Here is an 18,795-nt window from a genome sequence, read left to right on the forward strand (position 1 = left end):
GATGTTGCTGAAATATTTTTCAGATGATAGATAGTATATATAATACAGTCAAAATATCAAACTTGATAATTTTTTGGCCTGAGAACTTAAATAATGATTTTCTCCAGCGTTTACTTGCAACTTTGACCGGATTTCTTGGGAACAAATCAGATAAAGGCAGATCATTAAAGTACATATAATATATATATTCATACTTTTTTTGCATATATGTTACCCCTTTTTTTAAAGTAATTTAGAGATAAATATTAATGAAAAGTTATTGTTATAATGTACAGCTGCAAGATCTCAAATGAAATGGAGCCACCGATGAGAAACTCAAGTGATGGACTTATCACATCAACCCCTGTCAAGAAGGAAATGAGACTAGCAAAGAGAGCTTCAAGAACTTTCATGTAAGACTACTTCAATTCAATGATTCTGTTTCCCTCACTTTATTAGGCCTAAAATAAAAATTAATTGTTTGTTTGCCCTTTAATGCTGAAAATTGTATAGGAGGGGCGGGCGCGAAAAAGTTAACATATTAAATCGCAATGCTTGCAATTAAGCCTGTTTCACTATTTGTTTTTCAAAGTATTCATCAGACTGAATAAAAATAACCCATAATCAATATTTTGCAATGAATTTAAACCTAGAGTGGTGATACCTTACATCAGACACAAAATTTTGACAACTTTCATGTGCAAAAGGGACAAAAGATCACTTTTTGAAATTTGTGAACAAAAAATCGAAAAAAAAATAGACTTATTTTAAAAATGCCGCCCCTATTTTTCCGTGAGCTAGGGAGCGGGCGCTGGATGGCAAACAAACAATTTTTTTTAGGCCTTATTTGTTTTTATTTATTTTTTCGTCCATTTGTAACATGCTTTGAGTGACTTTCCACACTTGTACTTGGTGAAATTCTTTATTAAAAAAAATGTTATTTTAATTTTATAGAGCTAAGTAATACATTGCCAAATACTGTATTTGTATTACTGTGCATTAGATCAATTTTTTTGGCCACCAGATTTTCTTGACCCAAATTTACTTGTCCACATTCTTTGAGAATCAAATGTGTTTTAAATACCCTCAGCTCAGCAAATCATATCATGACAGCACTGTTCTCCTTCCCCTCAACATATACAAATACTTGATTGGGCATCTCCATCTAACATAGCTAGCAATCTTGTGTCTTATATACAGTAAATGCTTTTGATTTTTTTATTATTGAGATTTATCTTTGGGATTCTTATTAACATGATCACTAATGCTGTTCTGTGCAGGCGTTTATTCAGCAATAATGATGGGCTAAACAGCAATGGTAACAGTAGCGGGAGCAGTGTTACCAGTAATAGCAGTTTTAGCTCACAAGGCACAGTCACCTCCGAGGATGCTATGAGCATCTCCAGCACCGACATCACCGGCTTGCCAATCGACGTCCCAGGTCCACTGTCAGCGGCCAAGGTACAGAAAAGCGACAGCACAAAGTCAGCGAGAAATGGAAACGTGCCAGCTGCTCATCGGAAAGTATGTAATTGATTTATTGACCAATAAACATTAATTGTTCTCCAGTGTTGGCTGGGCTCACATTGCCCTTTGCTAGGATTCTGCAGGGTATCTCAATGGATTTGGCATTTAAAAATTTTTTTAAGGATTATTCATTATTAACATAATATTTACTGGCAAAAAATGATAATTTCAATACTTTAAATTCTTTTACAAGCTTTCTGTTATGAAAACAAGTTTGATAAACTGCATCACATAGGTCATCAACCTACATCAGTTAGGTTATACAAAATATCAAGATAGCACACTTGTCTATTTGTATGCATAATGCAGTGGAAGTGCACCCTCAGCAAAAATATACTTTTAATGTATATCAGTGTGCCTACTTTTGTATAGGTAATTTGAGCACCATGTACATTACAGAAATTCAGTGTGTAATTCAGTGAGTGCACTAATAAGATCTTCGGCACTGAGTAGAGTGCTGTCATTCATATGTTCATAAGGTATCTTTCAAGAGTAGAGGAAAAGAATTAGTGTATATGTTTTTATGTAACCATGTAATTATCTAAAAACAATTTCTTTTAATTTTTGGTTTCAGCTGTCCCATTCAAAGTCATGTTCAGCCCTGCCAGTATTAGAAGGGTCTGATGAAAATGCAAGTGTCTTCCAACCCTCAGACTCTAGGTGGCAGTCTTTGTCGACCTGCTGTATCATCCGTGTCAAATGCTTACACAACAATTGTATAGAGGGAAATGTATATAAAAGTTTATTAGTAAGTAAATCCATTAATGAAGATAATTAATGATGTAATTATCTGGGTATTACTTGTATTTTATTATATTTTATACTACTTTTTAATCACCACAAGAAATGACACTTTCAAAATGAGAATTGAGGTTTACTTTTTCTTTTACAAATATTAGACAGTACAAAGTATACACTTTCCTGTGACTCTCCTTCAAACACCCCAAATTAATACACAGAGAAATGATAACTGTTATCATTTTGGGATTGTCATATTGTCCCCTTGCTGGAGCTAAAAATTTTTTGATATAATTTTTGTCATCTCTATTAGGAAAAATGTCAATTGAAGTATAAATTTAAAAAACTAGAATGACCAATTGGAAAGATGTTAATAAATTTAAGTAATGTAAAATGGCTGGGCTTCTGATAGTTTCAATTGTGAAATTAGGTTTAAGACATTTTGTTTATATGTTGCCCAAACTTTCTGCAAAAATGTCATTCTGCAATGGAGGATAGCTCAATTCCAAACCCCCTTTTGAAAAAAGGACCCTTTATTATGGTAAATTGCGCATGCTTTAGAAGACCTAGCACTTATTGACTGAATGCTACTGACATTAATTTGATATTCATGTTTTTTATTGTAACAGGTGTCACATGATGATCGTACGGAAATAGTCATACGCAATGCCCTCATCAAGCACAATTTAACCGTCAAGGAGAACGAGGTCTCGTTGTATTCATTAGTACAGTGTCTTCCAAGTGGAGGTATGTTTATTAATGTTTAATTATGTTCTTATTTAAATTTATTTTCATATGACTGTCAATACATTTTAAATAAACATTGTTTACATACAAAATAAGTTTTTGGTACATGGTAAATTGTTGTTCTTTATATACAGTATACTTAAGAGTATATCATATAAAAAACTTGAATAATATATAATTATAAGTTTGTGTGAGTTGAGTAGGTATATGAGTTGTCATAGCATCGACAAAAACTTAAACAGCAACAATGAAGCATCATTATCACTACAACTATTATCATCTTCATTACATTTTCATTTTATCATCATTATCCTCCTCATCTTCATCATCGTCATTTCTATCATCATCATCGTCGTCGGCGTCGTCATTTCCATCATTATAATTTTCTTTATTAACATTAATTACATGAGCATCAGCAAAAACCACAACCAAGCATCATCATCACTATTATCTCCATCTTTTCATATTGTGATTATCACCATAATATTAACATTGACTATCATCATCTGAAAATCATCAATAATAACATAATCTCCATCACCCTCGTCATCATCATTGTCTTCTTATCGTCATTGCCACTGCTGTCTCCTTTATCTAATCAATTGTCTTGAGCTATGTAAATGAAATAACCATCAAATACATTTTAAAAATATTTATAAAATTTCATTTATAAAATCATTTCAGAGCTTGTTATACCCGATAAAGGAAATGTTTTCTATGCCATGAGTAGATCGGTTGAGTCGCCAACATTTATTCTGAAGAAAAAATTTGAAGATGTAAGTCACAAGTTGAATTCAAGTGCAATGTCTGTGTCAGGAACTGTATTACGCATAAAGAAACTCAACAAACGATCACGTATCAGAAGAAACAGTATGGACTCATCTTCATGGTTATGAAAAAATGAGTTGAGACCAAGTCAAATGCGGTACTGACCAAATTGACATAGATAGTGAGTACTCCGGATGCAGTTATGTTTTTTTTAAACCAAAACAGTTGTACTCTGAGAAACTCAGGTCGTCATGATATCTATTATTTGTTTAAATTTTTTTTTGGTTTGTAAAATTGTATAGCACCCTCTATAAATTGTATTATTGGCGAAAGTCAGCAACTGAAATCTTATGATCTTTTCCATTCAGTTTGTTTTTGAAGTGAAATACAATCAATGTTGATAGAATATGTATGTTAAGTGAGGCTGACAATTAGGAATAATTAGGAACCATGAGGTTTATAGGGTTTACTTTTTGTAAACATATGAAGAATGTTAAATGAGGCTGAATATTTAAAATATAATTGAAATGTAGATGCATTTCAGTTGTTTCATGCCCTGTGGAACTCCAATTTTCACTTCTTTTCTTAAATGAGAATATTGAGGAGAGCAAGTGGTTTGTGATATGTTAAAACTTGAGCTTCCAACCCCAGTATTATATACAGTAGTCGATATAATGAATAGACAACTAAATATGATTAGTATATAAATATATAAAAAGGACTAACAGAAAATATTATTATTTATATATCAATCATTTATTCCGTTGAACATTCAATATTCTAAGAATGTTGTAATAGCATTATTTGTATTCTAGCATGAATATGAGGCTTGTGAAAATATAGCTATTACACAGTTGCACTGATTCTATTTTATCAATGAATCGTAAAGATTCCTTTCCAATGAAAATTTCAAATGTCTGCAATGTCACTTGTCAGAATCTAAATGGTCAATTTGGGGTGGGGGGGGGCTGTCTTTAAAAGTTTATCTGCAATTTGATTCAATAATAGCATTATTTGTATTCTAGCATGAATATGAGGCTTGTGAAAATATAGCTATTACACAGTTGCACTGATTCTATTTTATCAATGAATCGTAAAGATTCCTTTCCAATGAAAATTTCAAATGTCTGCAATGTCACTTGTCAGAATCTAAATGGTCAATTTGGGGTGGGGGGGGGCTGTCTTTAAAAGTTTATCTGCAATTTGATTCAATAATTTACTAGCATTTTAATGTGTGGTGGGAAGTGCTTGTTTCCTCATTCAGCAAAATGGTCTAAAAACCAACCAGCAGAGGGGAAACTAAAAAGGTTTTTTTTTAATGATTCAAGTAATGAGTGTGTTAGGTAAAAAAAAATAATGGATTATTATACATATGCCGGAGATCATATTTTGTAAAGAATGTGATGTTCCAATGTATTTGGATTTTTAAATACTTTATATTTATTCATAACAAGAAAATTTGTACTAGGAGATTCCTTAGCGGCAGGCATAATTTTTTTTCATAGTGTGCTACCAGTCAAAAACTAAAATTTAATTCGTATTTGAAATTATATAGCGGCATTAGGTTGTAAAGCAAGGTATGAAAAATGTATAAGTCTCACCTAACAGGTTTATTCAATAATAAATGTCAATTCCAAAGTTGAGCTGTACCCTAATGGTTACGGTCTTCGCATTCCAATACTGTACCAAGATTATTACCTCAAGTCTCAAACAAATTTTAGATTCCTTGTGATATAGTCATGATTAGACTTAAGCCCTATTCAGGCTTTTAGGTTTAACAGAGTAGCAAGTTCAACTGAGCAAGTTGTGTGCGTACCATATTAATGGATAATCCTCTTTTGCATACTGTGTGCTCAAAAGTTAAATTTGGACCAGTCTATCTTCAAATGTGGGTTGCTCATTTGTACTGAAATTTTGTGTGTATGCTGAATAATAATAATAATATTTAGCTACAGTCTCCATAAAAAGCAACTGCTTATTTGAGGCAGTACGATTTGGATAGAGTTACCCTTCGTCTTGGATAAAATTAATCCAGTGAAAACTTGGCTTTTAAGTTTTAGAGTTTACTGAGCAAGATTTCATGAGAAAGAAATTAAATAAAATTTATACAAATCCAGAAGTGAAATATCAATGATTACAGTTCATATGTTGAAATTCATTTTTTTCCAGAAATCAGTCATTTTAATTTTTAGAAATATTATGTTATTGAAGATTTTTGTAAATATTATAATTAATAATGTGTATTTGTAAAAAAACACATACAGAAGTGTAAATCGAACAATATGTAAATAAAATAGTATCAATCAATGTTGAATGTGATATTGTACAAACTATTTTAATATTAACACAATAAGGTGTGAATATTTGATAACATTCTCCTTGTTTATATAATGTTGTGCAAAATGGCTTTAAAGCCATGCTGCATTGATGTACAGTTTGTTTATAGAATTTCATATATTATGATTTAAAATTTTATATTGTGTCCTTTTAATATCAGTGGGTTGTTGTGATGTCCATTAATTGCTTGGTGACAATACATTAAGTCCTGTCCAGACTATCAAATTTCATTTGACAAAAACATGCGACATGCCTGAATATGGTCATGATGACATCACATCATGACCATATATAGCCACATCATGACTATATATGGACATACTACAGGTTTTTGTCAAAGAAAATTTGATAGTGTGGTCATAGCTTTAGTATGAATAAATACATTTGAATGCAAAATGAATTTAGAGAAAATGTTTCACACTAGATCCAACTCATAGTTTCATTTGGTGCTGATATTGTGACTGAATTCTCCAACAAATTTGTATGCAAATACTTTCAGAAGGTTATTTTTTTATTTAGTGTGTTCGAATAGTGTACTTGATTATGCAAATGTGTGTTGCTTAAGTGAATAGCTTCCACTCCACTTTTTATTAAGAGTTGGTGTACACACCCTGTCTTTCATTCAATTTTGAACTTCTAGTCAACTTCTGTATACATTTTGTTTACATATCAGACTTCTTCCAGTCCAATATACTGTTGGTACATATAGACTCCAATAAACAAAGGAATCTATTCTGTGTAAATATGTTTCAATGTATGGCGATCAATATAGGATTATTCTTGTGCAAGCACACTACTCTCACTACATTTCCAATCAATTATTTATTTTTTGAAAATCTGTCTTGATTTTTTTAAACTGCAATTGTACAGTACCGTAAACTATCACCATAATTAGGTTGAATTGGCTACTGTTGTATTGATATTTATTAAATAAAAAAGGGGATCTCAACTGTATTATAACATGGGCAAAGTTTGTAGATTGAATTATATTGAAGGTCCAAACGCAGTGATGAATCTAGGGAGTAGGTGAATAGGGTGGGTGGCTAGCCATCCCCCCTTCGTTTACCATGAAAAAAAATGGTCACACTTGTCTTTGTGTGGGCGTGTGTGTGTGTTTTTGTATGCTTCTTGTGTACACATTACCTTGTAGTATACTTGTAGTAGGCTACTCTGATAAAAGTTCAAGCTCAACTTCTTTTCATATGCCATCTAAGAACCTCTAGCTGTCTACTAATTTAAAAAAAATCTATATATATATATATATATATATATATATATGTATATGTACATATATGTGGCAAAGACAAGCCAAACCAGTCACTCGTCGCAAATCATGTTTCAGAGAAAATGGCTAAAACATGCTGGAATGTCAAATTTTTATAAATCTATTTTATTGTACTAAACTAACCTTTATAAATCTGCACATCATTCTATGCTGTTATATTCCTCATTTTCAATGTTAAAACAATACGTTTTAAGGATTTAAAGATAGTTTCTGCATGAGAAATGCCTGAAATCATGAATAATTTCTCATATATTGTTCTTTAAACAGCTGTGTGGTTAAACGCTTGTAACTTCATAAGGAAATGTCCAATTTGAATGATTTTTTTACCATTTTATAGCTATTATTTTACTATCTAACACTATTAATAACTCAAAATCGATTTTTGCGACGGGTGACCGGTTTGGCTTGTCTTTGCCACATATATGTATGTATATTAGTTTTATCAGAACTTTTATATGCACACGTATTTGCCTTACTAATACAAATGGCAAATCGGAGCCTATGTCGGCAAGTGGTCTCTAGTTCTTTCAACAAATCAATCATCTGAAATCTATTCCATATCTTTCTTAAAATATATAAATTAGGCCTTGTAATTTTTAATTAAAAACATTTGTTTTTGTTTAAATAATGCACAATGTATTTGACATAATACTATATATGTAGTAGGCTAACATAAATACTAAAAGTTGATTATTTGAATGCAAATAAAAATATATTTTGCTATGTTTACAAGTTGCCATTGGTTCCCTTTATATAAACAATTATATTGTTCATCGTTGGGTTTGGTTATACTATTCCACGGCATTATCTTGTCGTTTCTATTAGTATAATGTACTGTATTGTGTAGTGAGAAGCATTAACTCTTTGTTATTATAATTTCATTTGACGTTTTTAAAGATGTACTGTCCCTTGAAAATGACTAAAATCATAAAAAATAATTTTTAAATTAACTTTTGCTCATTTTGTAGTAACATACAGTACAAATTATTAACTTGAGCATAGAAATTATTAAATTAAAAAAATGTGTTCCCTGATTTTTTTTAACTTGATAATTATAGTAAAGATAATAAAACTCTTCCAGTGACTGGAAGTGTTTATATCATTTTTTTGCTGTAAAATGATGGTTTTTATGTGTAAGCATTTTTTAAATACACTAATTTCTATGTTCAAGTTGATAATTTTTATGTTACTTCAAAATGGGCAAGTAAATTTCAAAAATGATTTTTATGATTTTTTTGTTATTTTGTTTTTAGCAAGGGACAGCACATCTTTAATGGTTATAATCAGTACTGGTTATTATCTAAAACATCTGTATATTTATGAAAATAACAATGATGAACATCAAAAATTGAAATTAAGTATGTCAATAAATGGTTTTTCAGGGAAAGAACAACAAATGACTTTCTAATTAATTGATTGTAGTACTTGTATTCTGTTGCATATATATGCAAATAATGTATATATATATACAATATATAATATATATATATATAATATATAATTTATTTAAATTTTTACAGTATTATTGAAACAGGGTTTAGTGTTTATCTCTGTTATATCATTATTTACTTATAAAAAGCATCCCTTTGGCGATCTCGTCTAGTCGTCTATTGCTGATAAGGAGAGGGCGTATCATTGCTGCGAAGCAGCCAATTCATATTCTTGACAGCAATTTGACCTCTGAAAGGTAATAGTTTGTCAAAAAACAAGGGCCTAAGACGACTGAAAAGCAGAGTTTCCTTCTTTCTTTCTGCCGGTTAAAATCAATTACTTTAGGCGACGTTTGTAGACTAACCAACCCGTACCAACGTCCGCATGTCGCGCTAGCCTTATCCTACTCTAGGCCTAGACTAGCTAGGATGATAGGCCTAGCCTTGAAGGGACGAAGATCCCAATGAAAAACAACGTCGCTCCTTGATAGCTAACATTGTTTATTTAACATCACAATAATGTAATTCATTATTAGATCTGTAGTTGTTTTTTGAATTGTACTCCACAAATCTCAGCCGATACCTCGAGTAACGTCTCATATCTATTGTCGTGACGTCATGGCTCGCACTTGTGATCGATGGCTCGCACTTTGGCAACACTCTTTGGCAGTCAACTCGCCCCTAGAAACCCGCCCTTGCAAACTTGCCCCATAAAAAAATGTACACTTCCTAGACCATGCAGTCTTCAAAATAAAAATTGTAACCTTTGGTAATCAACTACATTTTCCACATACATAGAAATTTTTGAAACTTTATTAAAAAAAAAACCTAAACCATAATTCACCACTATAGACACTTTTGACAAAAATGAAAAATTACGACTTTGTTACCCAATGAGAAGTGTTCTAATATAGACAATGGGTCGTGTCTCATATTATTTCATTATTTTCACTTGACTCGCATAAATGATTTTGTTCGAAGAACATTTATATGCAGTTGTACTTCGCAGCACTTCACTTGCAATTTGCAATTTCTAGTATTAATCTTTGTTATTTGCCGTAAATCAAGGACTAGTGCTGTCTAATATGCATGCGCATGAGTGTGAACAATTAGTGCTCTTATCTGATTGGATTTTCCAACAAAGCCTCAGTGGCCTATTTTTGAGGCGTCTGCATAGATAGGAGGAAGTATCGTGTTCGAATCCATTAGGGCACACATTGTTTTACACTCGCAGATTATTCTTTAATGTTTAACATTTAAATATATATTTTTACAGCATTACTACAATACGATTTAGATATAATAATCCCATTACAGTATTTACTTATAAAAAGTACCGTATCTCTTCGGAGATCTCGTCTTATCGTCAATTGCTGATAAGAAGAGGGCGTGTCATATTGATCTCTGTTATTTATCATGAATTGAGGAATAGTGCTGTCTACTCTGTCTCTTATACACATCTAGATGTGTATAAGAGACAGCCTATTTACAGATCCGTAAAATTTTGCCTTTAGAAACAAAGTGTGGTGGGGGTGTATTCTAAGATTATCATAAATGAAAACAGCATAATTATTATTTTTAGTAGAAATGATTGATTAATTGATTTATTCATGATCACGATGATGATTATGATGACGATCGACGATGATGTATTTATGGTCTACAATAGTATAGCATTGTTAACGGGTGGTTAGTTACTAAATTATAGTCACGGGCAGCAGAAAAATGATAGCATACACGCACAATGGTGTTTTTTAACACCATTTCCGTAATATAAAACCTCAGATTAATTTAGGCCCATATAAATGCCTGCGTGAGATTTCTTGTAGTATACATTCTAACCTTAACACCAACAGCATCATTAATTGTAATTGAATTTTAGACCTTTCCAAACTTTTGAAATATCATTAGTATAATATAAAATGGCTGATTCTAGGGAACCAATCCGCGTTATGATGTGGTCGGCACCAAGATGTATGTCAACGGCAATCGAACGTTCTATCCTCACTTCAGAAGACGCTGAGGTTTTCAATGAGATGTACTGTGCAGTCCATCACTTTGGTCCGTGTTCGTCACATTTTCCAATTCGACTCTCTCCGTACTTCTCCTACCAATGGGTCAAGGATGAACTCGAGAAAAATTACCCGGGTAAGAACGTAGTTTTCGGCAAAGATTTTGCATACGCTCTTGACGGAGACTATAGATCCTTACCGAAAGGATTTACTCATACCATTTTAATTCGCAATCCAAATTCTGTCTTTAACTCTATGAAACGTGTAATTAAGAAGTCGCTTTTTCTGAGGTGGTTTTCAAATAGAATAGAAACGCACTTTCCAGATACCTTGCTGTTTAAACACCTTTGGGATCTATATACACACGCAAGAGACAATCTTCAGCAGACTCCCATTGTCATTGACGCCGATGACTTTGCGAAAAACCCAGAAGCAATGATGCAATTATACTGCCACAAGACAGGAATACCGTTTAGAAAATCGATGCTAAAATGGAAGCCAACAAATATATGGAGTATAAACTGGCACTGTTCCTATGCACTGAGTTTCGCTGGTTGGTGGCTAGGTTATTATACCAGTCTTTTGTCGAGCTCTGGATTTCGGCAATCGAAAAAAACTGATGATTTTGTTGAACTTGATGCAACAGACGATGAGGCACGCCGGCTGGCGTCGAAAAATATGAAGTATTACGATATGCTCTATGCTAATAGACTGGTGTTACATGATCAATGTCTTTAAGAAGACATGCTATCTGTTGTTCGAACCTGTAGGTAGCCAGGGACGGATCCATGAGAAATCTGGATAGGGGCCATGTGAAGTGCAAAGCACTGGGGATGGGGGTTGCTTGTGTTTGAGATATTTGTTTAGAAATATTTTACTATCACATTGATACATCGAATTTAAATCGATTTTTTTTTTTTTGGATGATGGGGGAGGGGGTGAGGTGCATGATATCTATGGCTTCCTGGATCCTCCCCCTGATTACAGTAAATGCTTTAAATAGCGTTGATATCAGAGTTTTTAAAACAAGCATTATTTTGTTTTTATAAATCTAACTTCGAAGTATTTAACATTATTAAGACCTAGCCTATGAATGCAAATATGCAATAACATAATTTTGTATGTTCGATACGCTACCATTAATTAAGAAAATATTTTGTTTTTAGCTTTTTAATTTAATACACAATAAAATGAAATATGATTTGAAATATTTAATATTATATAAGACCAACAAATCTGCACTAACATGATTTTGTATTTTCGATATCTTATTCGTATTGAATATTACATAGGCCTACTATCTTAATAGTTTAATGTATATGAATCAAGAATTTAGTCGGCATGAAACTGGCTATAGATTTACTGTAACAAATGTGCCTTGGAATTCTTATTTTCTTTAATCACATAAAACATTTGCAAAAGGAACGATGGAAAGCAGGTAATTACGAAAAAAATATATTGAACTTATATGAATTAAACAGAAATTCAATTAAAAAAACAAACCAAAAGAACACAGGTATCTTAAAATTGTAATTGTCTTTTGCGATTAATTTTTAAAGTTTGCTTTGGGATGTTTGTTTCTTCGTTTTGATATTGTGATGCGGCGAAAATTGTTCGTTCTTTTTTGTAATTGTGTTGTATTGGGAAATACAATAAGAGAATTTATTCATGATTAAGCATTTAATTGTTTCATTTGACACTTAAATTTAGCATTTTTGTACATGATGATGATAATGATGGTGATTAATGATAATGATGATAAGAGTGATAATGATGGTGATTGAAGATGATGACGAGAATGATAATGATGATGCCTATGTGAGGAATGATTATCATTAAGGAAGAATTAAAGGAGTTATCCTCACCATCATTACCCATCGTCATTAGCATCCCCACCATATCATCATCAACCATCATTATCATCACCATCATCTTTATAATCCCAACCACCACCATCATCGTAATCATCATCACCAACACCATTATAATTATAATTATCATCATCAAAATAATAATAATAAAAATGAAAATAATAATAATAATAATAATAATAATAATATTAATAATAATAATAATAATAATTATTATTATTATTATTATTATGTTATTTATTTTGTGTTGTCTTCATTACAATTATTGTTTCGTTTATGATAACAAATAATATACAATCCACTATGTGATAAAAATTACAAAGTTCTTACATCAAATGGTCAAAATATTTCTCAAATACTAGTTTAAAATAACGTACCGTACTTTAGTGTGTTTACACCTACTTGTATCATCGCTCTTCAGACTGGACACTTAATAAAATTTAATATAGAAGCTCTTTTGTTAACCATTTGATACCATACTTGGTTATTTAAAATACGATAGCCCTACTATTAAAACAGGTATATAGGCCTACAGTCTGGTATCAAATGAAGGCCACGGTATAGGCATTTGCATTACACTAATGAGTTTACTTATAATCCGCCTGCATTTTTAAAACAGACTGTTTTAAATTAACCACATTCCAAGTCTGTATTCATTTGCTTCATAATCATCCATCTATCATCATTAGTCTGATATTATACATCAAACATGGCAAATAATAACAAGCTAGTCCGCGTTATGATGTGGTCGGCACCAAGAAGCATGTCAACAGCAATCGAACGTTCTATCCTCACTTTAGAAGATGCTGAGGTTTTCAATGAGATGTACTGTGCAGTTCAGCACTTCGGTTCATGCTCGTCGCATTTTCCAATTCGACTGTCTCCGTACTTCTCCTATCAATGGGTTAAGGATGAACTCGAGAAAAACTACCCGGGTAAGAACGTAGTTTTCGGGAAAGATTTTGCATACGCTCTTGACGGAGACTATAGATACTTACCGAAAGGATTTACTCATACCATTTTAATTCGCAATCCAAATTCTGTCTTTAACTCTATCAAACGGGTAATTAAGAACTCGTTTTTACTGAGGTGGTTTTCAAATAGAATAGAAACGCACTTTCCAGACACCTTGCTGTTTAAACACCTTTGGGATCTATATACACACGCAAGAGACAATCTTCAGCAGACTCCCATTGTCATTGACGCCGATGACTTTGCGAAAAACCCAGAAGCAATGATGCAATTATACTGCCACAAGACAGGAATACCGTTTAGAAAATCGATGCTAAAATGGAAGCCAACAAATATATGGAGTATAAACTGGCACTGTTCCTATGCACTGAGTTTCGCTGGTTGGTGTCTAGGTTACTATACCAGTCTTTTGTCGAGCTCTGGATTTTGGCAATCGAAAAAAACTGATGATTTTGTTGAATTTGATGCAACAGATGATGAGGCACGCCGGCTGGCGTCGGAAAATATGAAGTATTACGATATGCTCTATGCTAATAGACTGGTGTTACATGATCAGTATCTTTAAGGATATATGCTATCTATTGTTCAAACCTGTCGGTAGCCAGGGACGGATCCATGATAAATCTGGATAGGGGCCACGTGAAGTGAAAAGCACTGGGGATGGGGGTTGCTTGTGTTTGAGATATTTTTGTTTAGAAATGTTTTACTATCACAGTGATACATCGAATTTAAATCGATATTTTTTTTTTGGATGATGGGGAGGGGGTGAGGTGCATGATACTTGTGGCTTCCTGGATCATCCCCCTGCTTACAGTAATTGCTTTAATAGCGTTGAAATCAGGGTTTTTAAAACAAGCATTATATTGTTTTTATAAATTAAACTTAGAAGTATTTAACATTATTAGGACCAGCCTATGATTACAAATATGCAATAACATAATTTTGTATATGCTACTATTAATAAAGAAAATATTTTGTTTTTAGCTTTTCAAATCAATACACGATAAAATGAAATATGATTTGAAATATTTAATATTGTTTAAGCCCAACAAATCTACAATAATATGATTTTGTATTTTCGATATCTTATTCTTATTGCATCCAGTGTTTTAACTTTCGGATTGAATATTCCATACTATCTTAGTAATTTAGTGTACCGTATATGAATCAAGAATTTAGTCGGCATGAAACAGGAAATAAGTTTACTGTAACATATGTGCCTTGGAGTTTTTATTTTCGTTAATCACATAAAACAATTGCAAAAGGAACGATGGAAAAGCAGATAATTACGAAAAAAATATATTGAACTTCCATGAATTAAACGGAAATTTAATTTAAAAAAAATAAAAATAAAAATATAAAATAAAAAACACAGGTATCTTTAAATTGTAAACTTTGTGGTGTTAGTTTCTTCGATTTAATATTGTTGAAGTGGCGAGAATGTTTTGTTCTTTTTTTTTCCAATTGTGTTGTATATGAAAATACAATAAACGAATTTAGTCATGATTAAACATTTACTTGTTTCATTTGACGCCTGAATTTACGTAGCATGTTTGCACATGATGATGATAATGACGGTGATTAATGATAATGATGATAAGAGTGATAATGATGGTGATTGAAAATGATGATGATGATGATGATAATGGCTGTGTGAGGAATGAACAGGGGCGGATCCAGAGATGTCCAAAAGGCTGTCTCTTATACACATCTAGATGTGTATAAGAGACAGCCCCTGACTTTAGTGTAGTTATTTTAGTGAGACACTGACAAATTGTTTGGTGAGCAAGATTGTGTAGAGCTTTAAAAGTTAAACAGCCAAATTGATATCAATATCTGTCATAGAAAGGAAGGGTCTTAGCACAAGAGAAGTGGAAAGAAGAAGGAAGATTAAGTAGGATGCGAATAGCAATGACACCCGAGTATATAGTCTGCTCTAAGATCCGCCACAATGCACTTTACACAGAAGAATATTACAATAATAATATAATATGTCGCTCTTATATAGCGCTTTATGCACAATGCCTCTAACTAAGCGCTTCAAATTACATTGGACCAAACATATATGGAACACATACTCAGCTCCCTGAGGAGAATTCCATAATATTGCAGCTAGTAATCAGCGCAGTTGTGTTCGAACCTACCAGGTACCCACTTGTACACCTGGGTGGAGAGCTGTCTCTTATACACATCTAGATGTGTATAAGAGACAGCGTACCTTAGACCTAAACAAAATAAAATAAAACTATATAAAAATAAATTTTCTGAAAACATCAGTATAAATTAAAGTCATTATTTAAAAGCAAATCATAATTGAACTCCTGCTAACTCACCCATAACCGATACAAATTAAGGTCAATTTGGCAGAAAAAGAAAAAGAACTTTAATATAATTAAATTATAAGAATTTAAATAAATCAAATAATCAAAGACGACTGAAAATAGGCCTACATATCAAAATATGTCATATGTCATCATATATATTATCAAGGTGTTGAAGAGTCAGTGATTTAAAATGAATATTATAAAAAATAATAATGAACATCTGACATTTTCTGGGAGACCGTAAAAAAGCTTTATTAAAATGAAAAAAGGGGCATTCAAACGTTTATAATGATGCGAGAAAATTGTGAAATGAATTTTAATAGAGTGGTCGTTATAACTTAACTTGGACGTATTAGAAATATAAAAAGTCCCCCCTGCATCCTCCTTTGGATTGTTGATTTTATCACAGAACGGAAACAAAGAGTATATTACAAAGGTATCCATTCTGAATGGGTAAATTTCATACCATTCGGCCCTATCCGCTTTGAGTCTTGAGAGACTCTCTAACCGCAGATATTCTCTCTGTAATCGTTTTGCTATCAAATCATCTAAATACTGGTTTCCGAAATCTCATAATACTCACAATATGTCAAAACTGTCTTTCCTTGTATGCCTATAATTTTGTCGTTTAAATGTCCAGTGTTTGTCTTTCGTCTTGTGCAATAGCAATATAAACATTTTTGTAATTGAATAATTGTCTTTATACGTTATGATTCCCTGCAAATTGTTTGTGTAATTTGTGCAATTTTGATTTTTTTCTCTTTAATAATAATAATAATAATGATAAACAATATCAATTATACAATGAATGATTTCCTTTTTAATGTACTAATTTTTCTCAATTCAGTTCTGTGGACTGCTATAAAAATGTGTTTTGTTGTGGTTTTTTTAATTGAATAAAGATACCTTAATATCATAATCTATACAAAACAAAACAATACAAAAAATTGGTAATGAAATTACAGGAGATGGAGATATTATAAAGGTCAAAGTCTGCTTAATTAATGTATAGAGATGCTGATCTCCGCATTCTCAACAGTAGTGATAAGGTTTTTCATGGCTCAAAAATCAACAAAAGAGCATTTTAGACTAAAGCCTTGTAATGCAAATGAATGTCTTATTGATGACGAAGTCTTACCACAATCAATGGTGAGATTTGGTGTTGAAGTCAAAACAAGAAGCACCGCAATACTTCCATAAAAATCCTATGGTAAATTCGGCTTCAATTTAGGCTGCCACGCACTAAATTTATTAGAATATTAAAAATTCGAAGCCAGGACAATAGTTTTTATATTTGTAAATAATATTAGTATGCCTAGACAAATATATTTTCATATAGTTAACATGCATAATATTAATCTTAAATGTATACAGGTGTGCCCCCCAACCCCCGCCGGGGAGTGCTGGGCCCCCTTCCCCCGAGGAGAAAAACCACAATTCGTCGAGGACGTATATATTTGCATTTTCTCCATATTATTACACTATAATCGATTAAATAAGCCTTCGAAACAATTAAATCATGATATTTTTCGAGGCTTGGCCCCCGTAGGACATTTTCGAAACATTTTGGGCGACGCTCGACCATGCCCACTTTTTTCGTCGGAGACATCGAATCCCCCGTCGAGCAAATCCTGGCGCCACTCCTGAATGTATACTTAATTACTATTTCAACCAGAGTGGAGTAGTAATTAAGTTCGAATAACATTGTTGACAATAAGATCCCACTAAATTATTCTGTTATTAAAGCTGGTACCCTGAGTAGTATCATTTGCACTTACCGCACTCTCACTACAATGTTACTCATGAAGCACTGAACGTGCTGGTATGCCTACTTCCGACAGTTGTAGTAAAGTATGAATTTACACACTACTCTAGTGGATATTTGTTTTCATTATTCAGATGAATTCATTATTCAGGCCTACAAAGAGCACCATAGTACTACTAAGTCAAAAAATTATCCAACAAATCACAAAGTGTCCGTACATTAGGGCAGAAGTTATATTTTTGGACCGAATATACTCTGTATTGATAGCTCTATCCATGTCTTAACCACTGATCTCTCATTAGCTGGATTGCTCATTGGCTGGTTTTAGTGAGGCCACCGACACCATGTTGGAGGGCTTAAGAGATGTATCTGTTTAGACACGTTTCTTTTGGCATTTGTTTAAATTATTGTTAAAAATAACGATTCTTGCAATATTTTGTAATAATAAATTTAACGTAATGATTATTTTTCAAATTATCCAACAACTTGATGTGATGGTTATATACTCTTTGCTGTTTATGCAATTTTAAAAAACGCAAGCGAAGTTATTTGCATTGTTAGTGATCGATGTCACTATAACAATGCGACTTCACTTCACTCGCATCGAGTGGTTAAATGATTTGAAAAAAATTCTTGCGTTAAATTTAAAGTTATTATTGAAAAGTATTGCAAGAATAATTATTTTTAACAATAATTTAAACAAATGTCAAAAGAAACTTGTCTACACAGATACGTCACGTAGGCCCTCCAACATGGTGTCGGTGGCCTCACTTTTTTTCTGTACAAGGATTGGCCAATGAGCAATCCAGCTATTACAGTAGAGACCAGTGGTCTTAATTCTTTATAAAACTAACAAACTATAAAAGAAAATGAATAATCAATAAATGAGGTACAGTATTCTAAGAAAGTCAACACATGGCTCAAGTTCTGAAAAAATTTAAATTCTTCTTGTTAATTTTCATTGTTATAAAAGAAGCTTAAAAGTTGATGACGAAGCATTCTCACTGTAGTTTGTGCTTGTTCATGAAAACACACACACA

At 32.4% G+C, this 18,795-nt stretch overlaps 3 protein-coding genes across 5 annotated transcripts in view; all 3 read left to right on the forward strand.

The window, feature by feature from the left end:
- The window catches only part of LOC117122682 (ral guanine nucleotide dissociation stimulator-like), a 41,151-nt gene extending 36,392 nt beyond the window's left edge, over positions 1-4,759 (forward strand). For all 3 annotated transcript variants that reach the window (XM_033268365.1, XM_033268363.1, XM_033268364.1), the window contains 5 exons: positions 276-392; positions 1,260-1,503; positions 2,081-2,254; positions 2,874-2,991; positions 3,676-4,759. In XM_033268365.1, coding sequence (XP_033124256.1) covers positions 276-392; positions 1,260-1,503; positions 2,081-2,254; positions 2,874-2,991; positions 3,676-3,887 — 865 coding nt within the window. In that variant the 3' untranslated portion in view covers positions 3,888-4,759. The remainder of the gene's footprint in view (positions 1-275; positions 393-1,259; positions 1,504-2,080; positions 2,255-2,873; positions 2,992-3,675) is intronic.
- A 5,974-nt stretch (positions 4,760-10,733) lies between these two features.
- LOC117122706 (branched-chain-amino-acid aminotransferase-like protein 1) lies at positions 10,734-11,561 on the forward strand. Its single transcript, XM_033268402.1, has one exon. It carries the CDS (start codon positions 10,734-10,736, stop codon positions 11,559-11,561), a length of 828 nt encoding a protein of 275 aa, XP_033124293.1.
- Positions 11,562-13,403: 1,842 nt separating this feature from the next.
- Positions 13,404-15,177, forward strand: LOC117122707 (branched-chain-amino-acid aminotransferase-like protein 1). Its single transcript, XM_033268403.1, has one exon. It carries the CDS (start codon positions 13,404-13,406, stop codon positions 14,229-14,231), a length of 828 nt encoding a protein of 275 aa, XP_033124294.1. The 3' UTR covers positions 14,232-15,177.
- Positions 15,178-18,795: the final 3,618 nt, after the last annotated feature.

Source organism: Anneissia japonica, unplaced genomic scaffold (genome assembly GCF_011630105.1).
Source record: "Anneissia japonica isolate Jap-2015-1 unplaced genomic scaffold, ASM1163010v1 scaffold287894_len555002_cov174, whole genome shotgun sequence".
Lineage (NCBI taxonomy): Eukaryota > Metazoa > Echinodermata > Crinoidea > Comatulida > Comatulidae > Anneissia > Anneissia japonica.